Consider the following 23,067-nt stretch of genomic DNA (forward strand, 5'->3'; position numbering starts at 1 on the left):
CCACATATATCTACATACTTACACTTACCAAGTACATGCACATACAGGTACAGTTGTTTTTACTTTCACGGCTTCTGAACTTACATTTCACATAAGGAAATGCACGAACAAACTTGTTGAAATTCAAGAACTTACATCAATGACTGAAAACAAAAACTGACTAAAGATGATTAATTTATGTGCTAGAATAGTATCTAATGATAATATAGATGATTCATCTAAAAATGATTAAAAAAGTGAATTCAATATGAATGGCTTTAAATGAGATACTGCACCGTACAGTAAAGCGAAATGAGGAACACTTCCCTCCCCCAGCCTGCCTCTCTCTCTCCTACTCTCTAGTTACATGTCATACAGCAGTGCAGACTTCGCCCCACAGCTCGGCCTTGTTTGGAAACAGACTACGAAGAGACTCGTTTGTAGTAGTACATAGGCCGGATATGCCGTCTGTATTTGTCAATAGTGCCCGAGCTGGTTTTTTTTTACCCTTATTTCCTGCTGCGGGAAGAGGAGAGCGTTAGAGCTGTCGGAGAAAGGGATGTTTTAAAGTAACAGCTGTGAGAGTTGTAGAAGATGAGGGTCGTTCAGACTTTTGCGCCGGTACTTCTGGCAGTCATGGCACACGTATATGCTGGTAAGTAATGTTTTGTTTAAAAAAAAAATCTTGGAACAGTGCTGTGAAAAAGGGTTGCACTCGCGGTGGAGGGATTTGCACTACAGTTGCTTAGGAACAAAAACAAAAGGGTACTATTTAATGTACGGCTTGCGAACACAGACCCTTTGACTTAAAATCATACACTTTGCTAATATATTTCTGTTTTCGCTGTTAAAAAGACGTTTAATAGTTTTCAACCTTGTGTGGCTCGGTGGAATTTACTGGGGACTGTAATTACAAACGGTCAGGTAATCGTCCAACACTGTTCCCGAGTTGCGCCTAGACGTGTAGATGTGGACTGCCGGACTGTAAGCGTGTTGCTGGCTGGCTGCAGTGTGTGCGCAAACCCGCTGGCCGAGTACAGTGTCGGCCTGAGGGAAACTGCGTCAGGAGTTTCGACAATACTGTACAGCGTCGCAGAGCTCAGCATACCGCAGCGTCCGACAGCCACTGGGCAAAATGTGGTTTGTTAGTTGTTCACTTTATAATTCACACGGAACTGTTGTCAATAAATGTTTAGCAACGGGTTTTTACTTGTAGATTTTACCTAAGTAGCTTAATATGGCTTGGAGGCCTATGACCCAGGCCACCCCATGATGAGACGAAATACTAAACATGCATGAGCACCAAGGTCATGTACACAGTCGCATGTCCAGGGGACGTGCCACTAGGTATCAATATGCCTTTTGATGATCTCTATATGCAGTGTACAGGTAGCGAATCAATAAATGGAAACACCTGGGTAAAAATATGGGACACCAAGTATATAGAAAAAGGGCCTTTTTCAGAGGCTTGAATCTTGTTGAGGAAGTAAAATCTCAGTATGCTTAGGATCGCGGAACAAATTCTGTATAGGCTTGGCTGCCTATAATCATGGCTAGTAAGTCAGTGACTTGTAAAGAAAATGTGTTGTTGGGGGGCACTTGGCAAGGCGATTGAGTGACCAAGACAGCTCAACATGCAGATGTGCCATGAGCAATAGTGTCTAATGTCAAACTAGGATGGAAAGACTTCAGCAGCAAATGCAGGTGTTCCCTTATTTCTTCACATAAAATGAACAGATTATATGACAGAACCAAGTATTTTGAGTGGGTTTTAGTAATAATGCTATTCACTAAATTGTTCAGAGACATTAAGTAATCTTTATTAGTTGTCAGAGTTATGTTTAAAGTACCCTCTCTTCAAATTTGGTACTTCATTTCCTCACAGTTATTGTATCACACAGAACACGTGTATCACCTGCATCTGTCTTTGGAACTTTGTGTTGTAAAGTGAGACTGACGAAAGATTACATTTGGAACATTTGCACCTCTTTTTTCTAGAGGGCTATTTTGTGTTATTGTTTTCATTTCATTTAAAAACATGGTAAATATTTGCAGTGTGATTCAGTGCCTAAGTAATTTTCATGTCTAAAAAGTATGTCAGATTACTTATTGTAAATGCATTCCTGGGTTGCCTATTAAAACTGAAAATGACTGTGTACCTTGAAGACTTAGAATTAAGACATGGGTGAAGGACTAAGATATTTTAAATTGAAGGAAGTCACAAAGCAAAAACTAAGAAAGGCATGTGACAACTGATTGTCTCTTCTTCATACAGTATTTCTTGAGTTAGGCAGCCAGAATCAACCTAACAGGACTGCTGGGAAGGGGGAGAGTGAGTGTGATGTGAATGTGAGAGTGTGGGCATGTGAGAGAATCTGTTTTTGTAACAGCTGTCTCTCTTTGCACCCTTTTACTCCTCAGAACAGTGCACAGCATTACATGACTAACAAAAAAACAGAATTAATCACTCATTTGACCACCAGGTTTTCCCCTATCCTACTGATTAATGGGTGCTGTTCCATAACAAACCCAAACAGGTAAATGTCTTTGTAACATGCTACTCTCTTCCTATGCAAGAAAACCAAATCTTAAACAATATTGTATTTTGATGGCACTCGGACCAAGTGTTGATTGATCTACAACACTAAGGGTCAAAATTCCTTAAATTTAAAATCCGAGAACATGGAAACAGATTACAGTTTATTACTATCTTTTAGAGACGCATTTTGATTTATTGGATTTGCAAAACATTTTCAACTTGGAAATATTTAAAATGCTTGAACCCTCAACTGTTTTGCAAGCGCCCTCAGTATCTGTTGCAAGCATCAGGAAATTGCTTTTCATTTCAAAGTCAAAACAATCAATTCAGTGTCACAGTCACTTTAACTGACAGGGGGTGCATAGTGAGCATTATCACCCGAAGCAGGTTACATTAACTGTCATTAAGGGTGATATTTCAATCCAATTTCAGTTTATTTTTATATAGCGCCTTTCACAACAAGGTTGCCCCAAGGCGCTTAACAATGCAAGTGACCATACATTTTGTCAATACAGAACAATAGACCAGAAGACAACGGAGGAGAGATCCATCATGTTTTCTGTGTGCCAGTACTCCATGCAGATCTCTGTAGACCAGTAAGATCTCTGTAGACTCTGTAGACGATGTCCCTCATGGATCCATGGCAGTGATGCAGCATCCAACTCGGATGGTGCCCAGCCCGGGCGCCATCCGGACATGTGGGGAGAAGAATAGGATAGTTTGGTCAGAACAGATGTATCTACCTGGTGGGCCAACACAGAGGCACACAATGGCATGTACAGCAGCACCAGCAGCCATGGTTGCAGCAGGCTATAATGTAAGGTGTGAGTAGGCTAGGCTGAAGTAATAGGTCTTCAGTCTGGATTTGAATTCTGAGATTGACTCGGCATCCTAAATATGGACAGTGAAGAGGATTTTATGTATCAGGAATTAATTGTTCTTGGTTCCTCTTTTGAGCTGGTGTCCAGCCCGTGGGTGATCTTTGTTTACTTCCTGCCTAAAGCACTGCTGAAAGTTTAAAAGGAAGCCATAAAATGGTAAGCCTCTTGCAAAACAAGGCTAAATGTTTTCAAAACTTACATTGGTTCTGTTTTGTGTTGTTACACTATAGTTAAGAATTGTTCAGATTTTATTTTCTGGTGAGGTTTTAAAAAGATTTCTGAACAAAACTCTTAGTTGTTTTAAGAATAGAGACTGCTTCCTCCCAGTCTGAAACAATGAATCTATACACAATAGAAAATACAATTTGTTGTAGTTGAATTGCTTTTGTTGCTATTTTGTATCCAATCCTAACATCAACTAGTTGATCCATGAACTCTTTTGGAAAATGACACAGATAGTAATGGGAATTTATCTTCTCTGCCTTAATTTAGCATGTAAGCATGTGGTATGACATTCTACCCCCCAAAAAAGAATAGTTCTCTAAGTATATGTGGCCAGTGTGATAAAATATGGAATTCTGAAAGGGGTTTTTTGTGGGCTTAGGAACACAGTTTTTACCCCATGTAATATTTCTAGCTTTAGTTGCCTTTTCCCCGCTCTCTTGTTGCTTCCCTCTCCTTGTTGCTGTTAATTGGGCTGGATCACAGCATTAATTGAAATGCACTTGCAGCTTGTTGAGCACAGGCCCTGTTGATTAAGCCTCAATCTAAAACAAAAAATGGGTGGGGCTAGGAAGGTTTTTTTGTGTTTATAAACCAAAGAGTGTTAGTGAGTTTACAGCAATTTTTTGTAAGGTTAAGTTTGATTTAATACGTGTTGTTTAATATATAGATGGCCCAGAATTTACAGAGAAGACCTCAGATTTGGGTGAAATGTTCCCCTTTGTTTACAGCAGTGGTTCCCAATCCTAGTCCCAGTTACCCACACCTGCTGGTTTTCATTCCATGCCACCTTAATTAGAAAGTTGAAAACGTGCATGATCTAAGAAGTTTCTTTTAGATCAAATAGTTGCATTTTGTTTCTAGTCAGAAGTTATAAAATAAAAAGAGTTAAAATTAATCTTTTTACTATGTCAATGAAGGGTTTGATTATGTAACTTGATTCTGTGGGCCACTAGGGCCAGGATTGGGAACACAGGCTTAAAGGAACCTTCCAGCCCCTTCGAGGTGTCACACCAGTTAACATGAAGTTTTACGTTTTTTGAATATGTCTGGACTGTTCAGTTGGAACAGTTTGTTTTGGAACATTGCAGAGTAATATTTCTATGGAAGACCACAGTGCAGTCGATGTGTCAGCTTCAGGTAAGACCTGCAGTTCCCCGTAATGGGACTTCACTAAGTTTCCAAGTGTGAGATTTGCTGCTTTCGTGTCATGGTGCAGTTCGTTATTGAGATACATTGGGGATCTAGAAATAAACAAGAGAGACATTTTAAGCTTAAGGTAATTTCATGTGGATAATTGCTTCTCCCGCACAACAGATATGCTCTGCAAAAGCACTTGTATCAAATATTTTACAATTGGTGTATAAGTATTTAGTCATTTAATTATGTTTTGTATTTAATTTGATTTTGTGTTGAAAGTGAGGGACTCTATTTAATATAGGTCACAAAAAGAGGAAAACCTTATACTTTACAAGGTATCCAGACCTCTTACCTTGAAAAGCAAGATAAGTGTGAAAGCGGTGAGTTGAACTGGACACCATAATGCAAATTTTTATGAAGTAACTGGGCATTAATGTTATGCATTACAAAAACAACTTTTTAAAATAAATATTTGCCCCAGACCTATCCTACAGCTCAACTTACGCCTTACCAAGTAATCAGAGGTGTGATCTAACCAACACTATTTACAATGAGTGTGCTCATCAGGGGTGAGGATCTGGAGCACTGCAGTTTCTATTGACATTATTTCCAGGTTTTCACATACAGGTTGCCCTAATTAAAATCTTTATTTGTTCCATGTTTGATAAAAGATCAATAGCCAAAAGTATCTTATAAACTAGTACTCCTCACTCCTATTGCTATACATGAGTTGTTAATTTTGCTTCCTTTTAACTGGAGGTTTTTTCTACTATATTGTCCATACAAAAGCTAGTAATCCATACTTTGAGTAGCTAGGCACAATCATGAAGGTTTTTTTGGGGGTAATGTTAACATTACATTGTGCTGTTCTGTTATTACCTTGCCAGACTCAGTCCTTGCAGTGATTCCCTTTCCTAGGAAAAACTTGGTCCAGCTTCTAGAGAAAAAAGCTCAAAGCTGGGGAACTACTGACTCTTGCACAGTTTAGTAAAGCCTGTTAGTATAACACTCTATACAGTACTGTGCAAATTATATGCCTTTCCGAAGTTTTTCAAACCGTAAAGGGGTCCAGTTGAAAATAATTGATTAATCCTGAGTGGAGTGTGTGAGGCAGCATAGTAATTCAGTTGTTACGTCTGTCAAAGAATTTATAATAGTCATAATGGGCATGATAAATACAGTCAGGTTTCAGACATTGGTAATGAAAATATACTCTGTGGACACAGTGCTGTGGCAGTTAGTGGTGCTGCCTCACAGCTCTTGAGTGCAAATGGACTGGAGCACCTTCTGTGTGGAGTTTACATCTTCTGAGTCTGTGTGGGTTTCCTCCCACCTCCCGATAATGTGATTAGGTTAGTTAGGTCATTTAATGTGTCACTTCAGAAAGGGTTTGTAGATTTCTATAGGCATATATATATTTACCTTTTTATGTAGGAAGATGTGCTCTTATTGACTATTTTAGGCACTTAAGAAGTGTTTTTTTCATACTTTTTTGTTTTTAAGTCTGTAAAAGACTGACCTTAAACACATTCAGATAAAAACTTTTAATTGCATTTTTAGTTTCAGTGAACTTATGCATATCCGTATCATGGTTGTTGCTGTTTCACTCCATAATAACATACTCAAGTAAGTGCATTTCTTCCACAATACCTTGTAAGGGTGGGAGGATGTCGCACATGGGTGGTTTTGTGCATTGTATTGTACATCAGTCCTTTGTGGGTTGAAGTGGCACTACCTCAGAAACACTGCATAATTTATTCTGAAACATCTCTGTGTATGTGCTCTTATTTTATGACGGGCAAGACCCAGAGTAACACAAATGCAAGTACAGTAATTGTTGTCATTAAAATATCAGATCACAGAAACCCAACCAAAGGGCAAACGGGAGGATGCTTTCTACGAAACAGTTAACAGACCTTTTTTTTTAAAAGAAAGCATTTGTCAGTTTCCGCCACCCTTTTTTGAATTGCGAAATCAGTAAAATTTTTACAGCACATGTTGAAATATGAAACTTGTGAAAAGGATCTTTAGCAATCTGTAATGTCAGCTTGAACCACAGTTATGTTTCCTTTCTTTCCTATTTTTGTCTGCATGTTGAGTGATTTGGTCTTATTTCTTCATCTAACTCCGTGGTTCTCAAACTGTGGTACGTGGAGCGCCCCCAGGTGGTATGCCAGATGACCCTGGAAATTTGTTGTGTGCACTAAAAATTTGGGAATAACAAATTATTTAAATTTTTAATCTGTAATTTATTTCTCCTCATCACCTTAAGGAAAGCTGACCCTCAGGAATTCATTACGACCCTTGGAAGTACATTTGGTTGTTTCACATGCTGTTTTCGTTGTGTCTTTGGGTGATAGTAAATGTTAATGTACTTAGAAAATAAAAAGGGCACTGATGTGATACATATGCTTATCGCTGGTCTGTGTGTGCATTGTTGATTCTGGGAGATGAACAGAACCTGTGGTAAAGTAAAGGGGGCCTAGGACCCCCTTTGTGTTGCTAGGTGGTGTAGTCGTATACGAGGCAGGAAATAATTTTTGTTTGAGGGGTCACCTCTCTGTGACACCAGCACTAAGGAAAAACCTAAAACAAAGCATCTATTCTTGAATGTGCATACCTTGTTGCTAGAAGAGTAAGACATAAAATAAAAAATACTGGGCTACCACATTATCATGATTAGTGTAGTATATATGTAGGACTTAAACATGGCTAGGGGATGATAACTGGGTCAAATGTAAAATTAAAGGGTGCACACACCTTTTCTGAAACAACGGCTGTACAGAAGGGATAGTGGTAAGGGTCTACATATGAAAAACAACCTGCAAGCTAGATGACTTAACTGCCTATATATACCCTCTGTCTTCAAAATGAATGTGATGTGATTTAAACTGGAAAATAATTCTAAGATCTTAACAGTAGGTGTTGCTGCAGACCACCTACTGCTGACATGGGCACAAGTATCTGATTATATGATAAGACCAGGAAGGTATGTAGCAAAAGTGATGTTATACTGTGTTATAGAAAGATTTCAACTTTCAACATATATTAATGGAAAATACAGAAGCTAAAATGGATACAGTTGGAACTATTTAAATCCATTTTATCATGTTTTACATTAGAACTTTTCAAGAATTGGCAAGAACTCAAAGTGGCTACAGCAAAACAAGTCTGACTATTACACAGAGAGTTTGGTGAGCTTAATGGATCACACATTTCATGCAATTGTCTCAAAGGGATATGAAGCCAAATAATTACTTTCACACTCTGAAGTTTACTTACAATGAATGTGTCTCTGTGCTTATAGTCACTTGAAATCACCTGTCTGAACACCAGTAGATATTCAGTAAGTATGTTTATGCTCACATATGAGCAAATGTAGGGTGTTAGTGTGGCTTTCCTCTGGGTGCTCCAGAATCCTCCCACAGTTAAAAGGCATACTGGTAAGTGAATTCGTTTTGGGGAAAATTGACCCTGGTGTGATTGTGTATGTGTCTGTGCTTATGTGTGTATCTTGCAATGGACTGGCGCTCCTTCTAGCGTGTATCTCACCGTTGCCTACTGGGTTAGGCTCTGGCTCCCCTGCGACTCTGCAATGGATAAAGCAGTTCGTATCAAATTGACCACTTTAATGGACAGTGGCTTTTTTTTCTGAAGGTGGAGAGCAAAATAATTACCATTTCAGAACAAGTTTATTTTTTGTGTTGTCGCACAAAAATGATACACATAGTGGTCTATTTAATATTGTGTTCTTTAGGAACTCATTGCTAAAAGCAGATGCTTATTGTTTTATGTTTCAGTTCAAGGACTTCTGCCGACACCACAGAACATCACAATTCAGGCCGTGAACACTCAGTACATCATGAAGTGGGACTGGGATGAACATCAAACGAGCCGGACTGCCAACTTCACAGCAGAATACTTGCCGTAATAAACACTTGACATTTTTGCTTAATTTATGTCTTAGGTGTTGCGGTGTTATGGATTTAGCCATTTTTTTATTATCATGGTTATGTCAAGGTCACTTGATTCACTAGATCATTTTTTTTGCTGTTTCTTATGCTTTCACTGCTCTTGTTCTCTGTTAAAACAACGTAAGCAACAGAATAAACCCTTACACTTTTCACAATGGGAGTTTAGGGAAAGGAAACAAACAAGATATTCAGAGGCCAGACTTCTCATAGCTGAATCACTAGCACTCAAAGTAAACAAATTTGTATGCCAACATCTTCTTGTGAGGTTAAAGACTTTGCATGAGGAGGTTGACTTGTTTGTGATGCAGATTTCTCTGTGCTTTTCTGTTTTTTCAGGGCCTTTAAAAAGCAGAGGAGGGGGAAGATTAAATGGAGCCAGGTTTGCATGGAGATCACAGAAACAGAGTGTGATTTTTCCCCTGAATTGTCCTATTATGGGATATATTATCTTCGCCTCAGAGCCAATAGCAATGGAGAGCATTCCCCTTGGACTGAAATAGAGTTCTGTCCTGACAAAAATGGTGAGGCTCGCTTTGTATTGAAAACCCTTTTTTTCCACTGTCCTATTGACTCACTTCCATTGTCAGAGGTTCAGATCAGTTCAGGAACTGATTCCAGTCACTGGCACTCCATGAAAATGGAAGAATGAAGAAGGGGGACCTGTAGGTCTCACTAACTTCAAACATGAGCCCAAAAACCCTAGTTATCTCTATGAAGCTTGTAGAAGTACTTCAGCTTCTTTTTTTGTGATTCTGGGATCTTTATTATCTAATTATACTTGTCTTTTTATGTCATTGCTTTTCAGTTTGCAGTTCTGTAAAAATGTTTAGATTTAAAATTTTATTACTGTCAAATACCATATTTTTATTGGCGTCTACAAATGACAAAATTGTTAATAATATTTATTTGGAACATAAGAACCTAAAGTTACAAACAAGATTCCATTGTTCCATGTGGCCTATTCAGTAGTTAGTTCAGTTGTTCTGAAGATCTCGTCCATCCAGTTCTTAAAAGAAGCCAGGCTATCAGCTTCAACAACATTATATTCCATACTCCCACAGCCCTTAGGGTAAAGATGTGCATCCTGCATCATAATAGGGCATGTCACAGTCACAGTTGCTGGTTGCCACACTTTGCTTTGCAGCAGTTGCTGAGAAGACAGGTATGCATACTGTAGCTCCTGGCTTTACTGATAAATTATTTCACCTGGGCTGGGAGCAGCAGGTGTCCCTCAGTTATCAGCCTTCCTCTGACCCTGTGTGAACGAGATTAGGATGTCTCTTTATTAAACCAGCTGCTTTCCAATTAGGTAGCCAGTCTTCCTCTCAATCAGCTCATTAGGCTATTTAAGGCAGGCTTTCTCCACTACATCATTGCTCCAACATTGAGCTACTAGAGAGTATTATTCACTTAATCTATTCAAAAGACTTTTTCTATTCCTTCTGCGAGCATTGATCCAGGGGAGACTCACCTTCACTCCGACAAGCTGCTACTTCTACTTCTACTTCTGAAGTCTTTATCCGCTGGACTCTTTTACACCCTCACCAAGCCTGCCTGCTTCCTCTCTCTCTGTCATACACCAGCTAGCTGCATTAATGCCTGAGAAGCCCCTGCCCTTTGGCTTCAACCCATCATTTCACCACAGATCTGTTCTACAGCAGCAGCAGAATAACAGAGGTCACACAGTTTCAGAAGACCCTGTTCAGTTCCTGAAGCCTTTTATCTCCTGAGCCACCATTCAGCTTCTCAATGGAGTCTTTTCTGTTGCTGTTATTCTGTTTCCTTGTCTCTCCTGGACTCCATGTGGCAGCTCTGTCCGTTCCTGGGCAGTCCAGAGGATGGAGACTGCTGAGAGTGGACAAGAAGTTGGGAACCTGCTTTGACACTCTTGGCCCAGTCTCTGACGCGTTACCAGTTTTATTCCCTGCTTCTAGAGTCTGGCCACTAGCAGTAGGACAGTCCCGCCTCAGGTTGACCCTGGTCAGGGCCAGCCTGTTTACTGACAGAAGTGCTGGCTCCTTCTCCTGGATTGTGACACTTTTGCTCTTGTGTCCCTAACACCTCTGCATCCACCCCCGCTGCCCTGGGGTGCAGCATGTTGTGACAGTATTTAATTGGATGATTGGCTGTGTGATTGATACACAGGCAGTCAGATGGACAAAAGTGCCAAGCCAGTCCTCACCCGCTGAGCTGATGGAGGAACACTTGTGGGAATACTGCAAGCCATTCCTAGCCAGGATATGACATCCTGTTCTCGGTTTTAAATGTAAATAGTTACCACTTGTATTCTGTGGTTCATGTTTCACTGTTGATTCTGAAGTTCACTGGTTTGAATGCCTTTGAGGATTTTAAATACTTGTGTCAGGTTCCTTCGTACACTTGTTTGTTAAAGTCTATATAAGTTTGGTTCCGAAATTGATTTAAATTCTGCTATTATGTGTCCCAGCATTTTGTCTGTCTTTTAAATTCCTTCCCCACATTCCAGAAGATGTACATGATATAAACATAAATATTTAAGACTTTTTAATTCTAATTTTCTAGCTCAGCGTTTCTGATTTAGTGTTTACTACTTGCAAGCAAAATCCTGTTTTTGTCTACATCTGTGAGGTGTTTGCCGAGCCTTGAATTTTATCTAAATCATTTTGAATTCTATTTGTTGCTTTTACAGTGTTTGCTATTCCTATTAGTTTGGTATCGTCTGCCAGTTTGAATAGTTTAGTAACTATATTGAAATCTATGTAATTGATAGATGTTGAGAACAGCGGTAGTCCTGGTCTGGGTGCTGCGTATCTCTACAGTGAGAGATCTAGTGCTTTTACTAGCAATATGTTGTTGTTTTTTCAGCTGATTTGGGTCCACCTTCAAAAGTGGAAGTGACATCCGTACGAGGGATGCTGGAGGTGAAACTGACTGATCCCATGACCACTGACAACACATCCATGAGGGACAAAGTGAGGGATTTAACCTACCTTATAGAGTACCAGAAAGATGAATCGCAATCTAAGGTATGTCCTTATCCCTGGTGGTGGTATTGGGACTAACATATCCCCCAATCACAAAATGCTGGCACCAGTCTAGACTTTGCTCTGCATTTGTATCCTGCCTGAATCTGGAAAGTAACATGTGAAGGATAATTAAAAATAAAAAACAGACCTATCAAAAGGTGCACTTAAAACTTTAAATACTAACACTGACCTGGAAATGAACCTGTTAGTGTTGGCATGAAATGTCTTATATTTGCTTAGCTGTAATTGAGAGCTTGATTTTTTTTCCTTCATCAAAGATACAGAAACCACCTGCCAAAGCTGAGATACTTTTCAGAGGAAGTTTTTTTTTTTTCTCGGTTTGGGAGGTGGGTTGTGAATTGAGGGTGACAACAGGAAGGCTGATCTTCTCGGCACTGAAAATTCTCTGGGAATGACCTATGCTATCTATGGGCATCTGACATTTTTAGATTTGTGTCATCATTGGAAAATTTGTTTCAGAATGTGAAAATGTTGAAAACAAATGCCTAGATATGAATATTAATAAGAGAGAGATGGTGTTAATTGTATTTTGAAATTTAGTAGAATGGTTTCATAACTCTGTATTTTATTGTTAGTGCATTTGATCGGCACTTCTTATTTCCATCCTCTGGTTTTTAATGTACACCACTATTACTACAGCTACAGACTCTGACAAGCTTGACATCATATAGTTGAAGAGAGAAGAGAGCCACCTGGGAAGTGACATAATATCATTTCTTGTTTTTGTATTTTTTGCAAACTATGCAGTCTAGTGTCTTGAAGTTGGCTTTGCGCTCAAATATATAAAGATGCTGCTTGTCCTTGGTCAGTAAGATAAAGGGCATGTAAGCTGGCTGTATGCCCAGAACATGAAAAGAACTAACCGTTTTCCAGTCTGCAACTTAGATATAATTAATTTGCATGTGTTGCTGTCTTATCATTTGTTTAGAATGTGTCATGGTAACTATTTTTTTTAAGGTATAAAGGACCATCTTCAGCTATGTATTTATTAAGTCTGGTGGTTGCAAGCCAGACTTCCATATGCATCTGTAATAAAGAGACTTGTGCTTCACAGATACCTGAACTTTGTCATTTGTATAACACAACATAGTTCTTATTTGTGATGCTGGTGTGTGTATCGGAAAAGTGAATTATCTGCTGCCTGCTGGTCTTGGTGGAGGTGCCATGTACTGACTAAGCTTGTTGTAGGTAGCTGGGTCAAATGTTTGGCGGAACCTGGACCTTAGTCTTCAGTTTACCTCGATTTTTGCAGTGTTGTTATAAGCACATGCTTTGATTATCGATGTCAGCTGATATCCACACTGAATCAGAACAGCATAGGATCTGAATTGAAAAAAGTGCAGTTCAGAGCAGATGAAGAGATGGCAGAATACAGACCATTTAGAAACTTAACACCAGACTGAAGTGTGCTCCTGCAATTAAATGCCAGCACAAGCGTAGAATGATACAATAAGCTAATAAAAAAGTAACATGGGCCATTTGCATCCCATGATGGAAATTGCAGAAATAGCAGTAATGAATGATTTAGAAAATGTGAAAATGAAGAATTTTATCATCTAACAAATAGGGGTGGGAATCTCTGGGTAACACATGACTCGATTTCTATCCAGGGTGCCACAGTGCAATTATAAATCGATTCTCGATGCATCTCGATTTTTTTTCTATACATGATGATTTTTTTTTTGAGCACTCACTAAGAGGCCAAATTCAGTGTGTGGGCATAACATCTCATGTGTAGGAATTTAGCCAGCTGTGCAGCAACAGCCATGAGGCGTTGTCAGTCACCAAAACGAAATCTTCTGTTATGAGCTGCCATTGCTCTGCAATGTTCTGCAACATTTTGACCTTGTTCGCACGTGGATGGCTCTCATACATTGCTCTAGTCTGGAGTACATGAGACATGAGCTGCCATTCATCGGTGATGTAGTGCGCGGTAATAGAGTTATAGCATTCTGCTGTAATGGATGTCCACGCATCACCCTATTTGCTTTCTTCAATGGGTTTTGGTGTCGTTGTAGATTGTTGGTTTCACTAAAACGACGCCGAGACAGTATGTTGTAATTCGGCTCCAATGTTTGCAACATTCAACAAAAGCCTGGACGAGCAACAAGGACATAGGGGTGCAAATCTTTTGCGATAAAACTTGCTATAGACCTGGTGATTTGCTTCGCCCTTTCCAGGCTATGTGGAAGCTGTGACACTTGCTCGAGGGTTCTCTGTTCGGCAGCAACAAGAACAGGCCGTTTTTCCTCCAACTCCGGATGGAAACGTGAATGTGATTTCGCATGTTCGTTGTATTCATATTTTATCTTGATATGACACAGCTGCCACACTGCATGGCTCATATCTAGTTCATTTTTACCTTTTACTTAATAAAATCCAAAATGTGGCCGTATGGTGGCTTTCCAAGCGGAGGGTGCAGGACGGAGTTTGTCCATCTTCACAAACTGGGTAGCTTAGCTTCGTTCAAATGTAAGCATGGCGCACTTGTCAACCTATACGTCTTTACGTTCACAACGCAATTAGTTTTGTCTTAAGTCCAAAAACGAAACCTTTATTATTTGCTCTATTTGTCTTTTACTTTTAAGTTTTATTCTTTTTACCTAAAATGTTTAGTACTGTGCATATTAAAAGGTCGATTATGGAGTTTTGTGCATCGACACAGAATCGTAAGGGAGAATCACGATGCATCTAAGAATCGATTTTTTTTCTCACCCCTACTAACAAATTGATCCACTGCTTTGTAATGTGTATCGGCTGCCAATTGTTTTTCAGAATTAGACAGGAGTTTGCACTATTTTTCACTAAAATACAAGTTATTCCTACTTAAAGTTGTTCCTAAATTCAGAATGCTTGTGTCTGGAAAAGCTTTTTGCCAGCAGTCACATTTTTGAAAAAAACATGCCACCAACAGAACTGCTTTTTACTTAATTGATAGTCAAAAACAATGAAAAGGGAGGTTATGTTCATCACATTTAGGCTAGCTCTTCACTAAGAGAGATATCATTTTATCCGGACTTTTAAGAAATTTGATTGCACACTTCAATGGGTGTTTGAGGAAGGCGGGTGAAAAGTGGCCTCCTAATGCTATTTTTTTCACTTTGCAAAAAAAAAAGACACCTGGTTTCAAGGTCACTAATAATCACCTGAAACCTGCATCAAAAGCTTTATTATACTGTTAAATGTCTGATATCAGGATTATGAGAAATGTGCTGCAAACAGTATTGAATAACCCCAGGTCTAATTTTCAACATCCATTCAGACCTGAGGTTTCACACAGCTTTGTTTGTTTCCTTTTGAATTGTAATATGTGAAGTGCTGGCTCCACATTCTACAATTCCTGAATAATGTACTGTATCCATGAAAAATTAACCTTTTTTGAACAGGGACAAGATTCATAGCTGTTCCCACACTTCATTTGAAAGACCCTGTGAAAGTGCAGACACAAGTCCCATGTTGGAGCTTCAGAGTATCATTATTTAAGCCTTTATTTTGATAATTTCAAAATTCCCAAAGGCATTGACAAAGTCAACCCAGTAAACATCTTCAGAATCAGCAGTGATATATGAACCAGAGGACACAGGTGGAATACATGGGGAGGGATATTTTAAAACTAAGATCAGGAGATACACAAAGGGATGTAGGCGTATGGAACAAGCTACCCAGCTATTTTGCTGAAGCTGATACCATAAATGCTTCTTTCCATAAAGGTTGGTTGAAATCCTCAGATCAACTAGTTAAGTATCAAATGGGCTAATCTCATTATTCACTAGAATTATTTAAAGGTCAAAGCATGTTTAACTTTTAATTCTTTTTTTTATTTATTTTGTACTGCTTTCTTTGGCATTTTTTTGACTGTTGGTATTCCAGGAGCCTTTTTGTTGAGTAATTGCTAGGAATAAAAATGGTGTATTTTTTTCCTCCCATTTCTTATAGGTTTCACCAATCCATAAAATTAAGACGCAAAATAACATGATCATTATATCAGGTCTTGAATACTGGACAGTGTACTGTGTGAGGGTGCAAGCCTTGGAGAGTGACCTTAACAAGAGAAGCAAGTTCAGTCCTGTGATGTGTCGCCAGACTGAAGATGATGGTAAAGATTAAGATTCAAAATGTCAATTGAATCATTCCAATCTGCTTTCCTTAAAAATTTACAACATACAGTTGTATGCAAAAGTTTGGGCACCCCTGGCCAAATTACATTTTGTTGATTTTCTAAGTGAAAAGAAGTTAACACAGCTGCAGAATATTTCTGCAAATTCTAATGCACAGTTACTATTTATTTGCTGAATTTAACAGATTTAACAAAATAAAATAGTAAATGTGGCATGGGCAAAAGTTTGGGGACCCTATCAATCAGTACTTGGTAACACCCCTTTGGCAGAAATCACAGCCTCCAAACATTTCTTGTAGCCAGCTAACAGTCTTTCTATTCTAGCTTTAGGAAATTTTTCCCCACTCTTCCTTGCAGAACACTTCTAGTTCAGAAATATTCTTAGGTCGTTTTGCATCCACTGCATGTTTGAGATCTACGCACAAATTTGTAATAATATTCAGGTCTGGGGACTGTGAAGGCCATTCCAAAACCTTAATCTTTCGTCTCTTGAAGTAGTTCATGGTTGATTTTGAGGTATGTTTTGGATCATTGTCTAGTTGTAATAGCTAGCCTCAAAATATATGGTTACTTGCATTAAGTGCCTTGGGGCAACCTTGTTGTGAAAGGTGCTATATAAAAATAAATTGAATTGAATCATTGTCTTGTTGTAATATCTAACCTATTTTCAGCTTCAGTTTCTTCACTGACTGTGGGACATTAGCTAACAGGATTTGTTGATACTTAGTAGAATCCATTCTTCCCTCTACCCACACAATATGTCCGGTGCCACTGGCTGCCACACAAGCCCAAAGCATAATAGATCCACCCCCATGGTTAACAGTTGACAAGGTGTTCTTCTCTTCAAATGAATTTTTACTTTATCAGACCACAGCACTTGGTTTCAAAATGCCTCTGTCTTAGGTGTTGTTGCATAATTCAGACATTGACTTTTGTGATGAGATTGCAGGTAAGATTTCCTTCTGATGACTCTTGTGCCACTACTCCTGTACCAGCTTAACCTTCATGCAGGTCCTTTGCAGTGATATGGGAGTTTTGCAATTTTCTGAACCTCAAGTCAGCTGCTTATAGGAGTCCATGGTTGTTGAGTGTAAGCACAAACCCTGAGAGGTTCGAAGAGTCAGAATTAATGAAGCTCTGGAATTGTCATCACCTGACTTAGATTTAGGCTGAATGAGTCAATTAAGTTCTGAGACCTTACAAAAAATGTAACACTAGTGGATCAACTGGAAAGGTGCCCAAATCTTTACACATGTCACGTTTAATGTTTTATTTTTTCCAACCCCTTAAATTTAGCAAATAAACAGTAACTGTGCATTTATATTTGCAGAAATATGTCAAGTTTAAGTTTGTTTGCTGCAGAAGTTGTGTTAGCTTCTTTTCACTTAAAAAATCAACAAAACGTGTAATTTTGCCAGGGGTTCCCAAACATTTGCATCCAACTATATATACAGGTAATGGACACAGGAGTGGATCTGGGTAAATATATTATAGGCATTTAATTAAGCAAGTAACATTCCAGCATGTTTAGGGTCATGTATAACAACACTGGACAGCAGAAAAGGGTAACAGTGAGTGGTAGTGCTCTAGGATATTTGTCTATGCATTAATTTAAAATGTAAGGCAAAACAGACAAGCAAATGCTGATTGTTGACTGCAAATTACAACATGGGGCACAAGTAGCTTGTTTAATTAACAGTGATCCACCAGAAACTCCACAGAGCCGAAAACCACACATCGCACCTGGCAATTTACAACTTAGTGAATATACTGCAGGCAATATATTATTGAAGTGGAGAAACGCGATATGGTGAGATGAAACATTCTCCACTTCTTGAAAAAAAGAACAAGTGCACATATGGCATCAACCTAAAAACTGTACACCCTTGAGTGCTCGGTTCCGACAGTGAAAGTTCTGTAATTGTGGTGCTTGTTATCCTGGCACAATTTGGGTGCTCTCATTCTTTTAGAAACCAAAGTCAATTATCTCTGCTCTACATCTTTGAGAGTGTGGTATTACAGAGATATTCTGCAATATACAATAATCATATAATAATGTGATACTACCTGCATTTTTGTCAAATTAATGTGTTTTGTTCTGGGTTATTTAGACAAGTTTTAAGTATGTAAAATTGGTGTTTTCATTTCAAGGCAGCACTAACCTTGAAATTGGTGGTCAGGGCTCTGGCCTCTTTACTAGAAAAATTGTGGGTTCACTTGCCAGGTGGGACACAGCTGTTATACTCTTGAGCAAGCTACTTCAGATAAACTGCACTTGCAAAATGCCCAGCTGTGTAAATGGGTGCAAATGTAAATTGATTTGGATAAAAGCATCAGATAAATAGAATGAAAGACCCTTGCAATGTTTAAAGTTGATTTTGTAAGATCCTAAAAACTAAAACATGCTGCTCATAACCTCTGATTCAAAGCATAGATATAGTTGAGTGAGCACAAAGGGCCCTGAGCTATTACATTGAATATTTCTGTATCATGTCTTTTCAGGTCATGCCCCACCCTGGCTGATAGGGCTTGTCTTTCTGCTGGCTATGGTGGTGTCCTGTGGGATCATCTTGCTGTGCTTCTTCAGTTTCTATAAATCCTACAGAACCGTCCGGAAGGCATTCTTCCCCTCGTATGAACTGCCTGCTAACATACGAGAGGTAAGACCCCCCTCATAATACTGGTCTGCCTGCCTTGGCGACATTGGAGAAGGGCTCAGTTCCCTCTCACTTTCTCTCACAGCATGATGCACAAGACAGTGCAGGTGCAGGTGACACAATGGAATACTAGATGTAGGCCTCAAGTGACTGTTAAGCAAGTTCCAGCAAGATGTGGAGAAGTGACTCAGTGATTAATCTTGTAACAGTTCTGTTTCAGATAGCACCCGAGTTCCTGTACAAGCCCTGGCAGGTTTTGTGGAGATGGAATGAACTCAAATTTGAGCAGTCTTTGTACTGGTTGTGATTTTGACTTAACAGTCAAAGAAATCCACCAAGATTTGACTTGGTTGGAGATGTCTTTTTAAGTGCAGATACATAAAAACTGTTAAGATTTCAATTTATTCTAGGTTTAAAAGATTGTAGGGAGTTTTGTGGAAACTTGATCATAAAAAAGAGGTTAAATGACAGGTCTTTTTTCCTCTACTAATCGTGATGTGACTAATATAAAATATTTGGTATAAAGCCTTTGACACATTAAGTATAGTTTATTTAAGCTGGTGGTCTTTAGCTGTCTGCAGAATTAGCGTCCTGTTGATTGCTGGATCCCTATCACAATCAGCCTGTGAGAAGGCCCATGCTTGAACTTCTGGGTTATTGGGTTGTGCTAGTGGTTTTATATAAATATATTTTTTCTGAATATGAATGTGTCCAGATCTCAATTTGTGGAATATTCTACATGAGGTTGTATGGCTAATAAGAGCCTTCACATGTGAAATTCCATCAACTTTAAATGGTTATTACATAAACTTTAATTTTATAAAAGGTCAAGAGAAGTTCTGGGCTTCATTATAGTGTTGAGCTTGCAATATAAGAAAAACTTGACACAGAAACAAAAGAAAAGCTGTTTACCCAGTTAAAGAATATAGTTAGACTAAAATGCTCCTTTTTAATTCATACTGAAACAAAATGTTCAAGTGCTTATCACATCTACAGTTACCTTCTTACCCATACCATACCATGGGTGGAGTGGTGGCTCTGCGGCTTAGGATCTGTGTCAGTGACTGGAAGGTTGCCGGTTCAAATCCCGCGGCGGGCAGAGGAATCCTACTCCGTTGGGCTCCTGAGCAACTCCAGCTGCTCCAGGGGGGCTGTACAATGGCTGACCCTGCTGTCTGACTCCAAGCTTCTCTCCCTGTCTGTGTGTCTCATGGAGAGCAAGCTGGTATATGTGAAAAGACGAATTCCTAATGCAAGAAATTGTCTATGGCTAATAAAGTGATCTTATCTTATAGCAATCCTGGTTTATCCTGGTTAAGTGAAACTGTGAAACCTATGAAACATACACCTTATCTTTATATTCAGATGGGTACTCTAGCTGTATATTTCCTTAGTAGTCACTCACTTACAGGTACATACCTTTGCACAGTCCAGAAAGTTAACATTATGCAAATTACAATGCAAATGACTTAGTATTCACGCAATAGTCTATTTGGCATCACTCCAGTGGTTGCTCTATTGTCGTTACATTCCCAGCTGAGTGTAAACAGGTCAGGCTGGGAAATGTTGCCTCGGAAACTGGGCGAACATGTACTTCATTCACACTGTTACTCTTAATCATCTTAAGGTGAGCTGCTAGAAGGAGGGCACATGACTGATGGTAAATGTTATAAACTTTAATGCTAAAGCTTTTGTTGCTGGCTACAGCAAAATGGAATGGGTTTTCTAATGTTATAACCTGTGACTGGTTTAAAATAATGAGAAAGAGAAATAATGGTGGGGTGGATCAGGCGGCAGAAAGGTGTATTGGAGGCTGTTAAGTTATAGGACAATAGGATATTATCTGTTATTTTTGCAATAGCGCTGGATTTTGAAGTCATGAACCATTATGAAAGTTTTAATTTAGCAAATATAGACACAGTAGTGAGTCTTGTTTCTTGTTTGATCCAATTCCAGTGCTTGGAAGATTCGTCTCTGAGCTCAGACACTCCGCAGCTGCTGACAGTGGAGTCCGAGTTGGAGCTGTGCTGCCAAATGCTGGACGTTGTCCCTGAGGAGAACACCAATGTCTCCCTGAGCAGCCTGTCTCTGACTGAGGTGGATGTTGTCAAACACAGCCGGCAGGACAGTGGTGACTCGGGAGTTTACTCTGCAGCGGAGGGATCAGGGGTACCTTTGGATACAAAATTAAAATGGAGTCTCCAGGAAGAAGATACAGGGAAAGGAGAGGATACAGACCTTCTGGAAAAAAATAAACTGTCCACACATACAAATTGTACAATAAAAGTATGATATCCATGCCTGGAGAAAACAAATCACACTGTACATTCAACAAAGAAACAATTTCAGAAGGTTACCTTAATTGTACAGCACTATGATCATTGAGCCTCTGTTTGTACTCTTCTGTTTGCATTTTTTATCTTGTCTGAACCACTGTTCAGAATGTGACAGCTGGCCATTCAGTGACTGTGAAGGTGGTAGTTATGGTGGACGTACTGTCTGGGACCATTGTGATTCAGCAGCGAGCTCTCAAGAGCAGATGCTTTCTCTGGCAGGAAGACTGGAATTGCAGTGCAAGAGCTCTAGGTAGTTTGCTGTTTTGGTTCGCCGGGAGAAAAACTGGATTTGGAAAAGCTGGAGGGCACTGAGATAGTGCCCATTGGAATGAGAAAAAATAATGCACATGCTAAAACATAAGGGAATACTTTTATTTTAGAACTGCAAAGAGAGTTTTCATTATATTTCAGTTAACAGATTAATGTTCTGTTTTTTTGTTCATAATTTGCTCTCTATTTTCTAAAAGCAATTATAAAAATATTAAGGTGATAAATCTGCCAAGGGTTAATATCAAGCCATTCTGTTTTTCGCTTGTTTGTTTTTTTTTGGACAATGAAATGGTTGGAGTAAGAAAACTCCAGACCAGCAGACAACAGCAGAAGGCTTTGAAAGGTTTCCTGTCACTTGCTAGAAGGGAAATATTCTTCAGACACTGAAGCTTTCTGGGAAGCAGTGTTTTGCAGTAATTGTATGAAAAAATAAGTGAGTCAATTTAAATATTTCCATATTCCATACTTCCAATATTTCTTTTTCAGGATGAGTTATGATGCGGGTAAGGATATTTGTGGAAATATTTGTACTGTATGTCTCTTGTCTTAGGCACAGTTTACCTTAGCTTTCTTAGGTTGAATCCAGGTAAAAAGCTCCTGAGAAACTGGCCATTATGAACAAGGCCAGTGTCTGAAAATGCACATGGAGAAGCCGTTTTTTGGAAATAAGGCTTAACTTGATTCATACAATACCTCTAAATGCTGTTCATGGTAACTTGCTCAAATAAATGAACATTTAGGTATTTTTGAAGGATTTAGCAATAGTTTTTCTTAATTTAAATTCAAGGTTTCGTATGCCATTGTCAGAGCAAATTGTAAATGACTAAAATTGTTTCTTTTATATTTTGAAATATTCATATCTTATGAATGCCTTACAGAGTGCCAAAATGCAATGTAATTGAACCTAGAAATTTGGCAATATCAGCACTTTCACAGATAAAGCTGTTTTGTTAATGATGTTTAAGGCTTTACTTCTGTCATGTTTTTGCATTGAAACATTGTGGAGATCTTATCCGTGATGTTCCAAATTAAAACAAGTTTGAACCCACTGCAGTTCAGCAATGGATTTTCATGTTAATAACTTTCGTTGTAGTTTTGGGTTTGATACAAACTCAATGGCTTTCACATTGTGAAAGTAGCACTAATAACTGTGCCTGTCAGTGTATTGGGATTTTGTTGTAATATGTGATGCGCAAATTGAATTGCTCATTACAAAACTAAATCACTTTAGACCAGCATGGTGTACTTAACTTTGCACTTCTCCACTTAAATTGATATTGTGTTGTGTGAATTTAATTATTTTGTTTATATTTGTGATATGTTTAGAAGTAGGCTGTGGACTAATCTTGTTTAATTTTTGTTGTACCCTTTTAGTAGATATAAGCTGTGAGTTAAGATATTTTGAGAGCCATATAAAACCCATATAGAAAACATTAATATTTTGTCTAGAATTCTGTCTACACTTATCTGGAATTATTAGAAGGTGGAATTCTGCTTCTTTTTTTCCTACCCACCCTGAAGATGAACACATACTGTATGATGTTTGACATTGCAATTCAATCAGTAAGAATTAACAAGTAAGAGAGAGAGATAAACATCTTAGAGTGAGCAAGTTCTGTGGTTCCAAAATGTTTAACATGTATGTCTCCACATACAGTATTTAACACTTGCAACTGATTAATTTTTATCACCTGTAATTTAATTATATTTTTTCTTTTAAATAAACCTCGTGAATGCAAATACATAGTTGGGTTTGTCATTCACAGTACTTGTTCTGACTACATTAATTAGCAACAAAAGTATATAACTCAAAACCATAAGTGTATCATAAGTGAATAATGAAAGCAAATTTACAATAAGAATGTATGTAATGTATTTTTCTTATTGCTCATGTATGAGCTGTGTCAATAAAGTATTGAAAGTGTT

At 38.6% G+C, this 23,067-nt stretch overlaps 1 protein-coding gene across 1 annotated transcript; it reads left to right on the forward strand.

Annotated features, from left to right (window-relative positions):
- Positions 1–341: 341 nt before the first annotated feature.
- Positions 342–23,067, forward strand: LOC148676348 (interferon alpha/beta receptor 1a-like). The gene is made up of 7 exons (XM_088606760.1): positions 342–634; positions 8,562–8,688; positions 9,072–9,256; positions 11,580–11,740; positions 15,698–15,857; positions 18,381–18,538; positions 20,492–23,067. The coding sequence occupies exons 1-7, from the start codon at positions 574–576 to the stop codon at positions 20,825–20,827; spliced, it is 1,188 nt and encodes a 395-aa protein (XP_088462886.1). The 5' UTR covers positions 342–573; the 3' UTR covers positions 20,828–23,067.

This window comes from Lepisosteus platostomus, chromosome 2 (assembly GCF_059453375.1).
Source record: "Lepisosteus platostomus isolate fLepPlt1 chromosome 2, fLepPlt1.hap1, whole genome shotgun sequence".
Classification (NCBI taxonomy): Eukaryota; Metazoa; Chordata; class Actinopteri; order Semionotiformes; family Lepisosteidae; genus Lepisosteus; species Lepisosteus platostomus.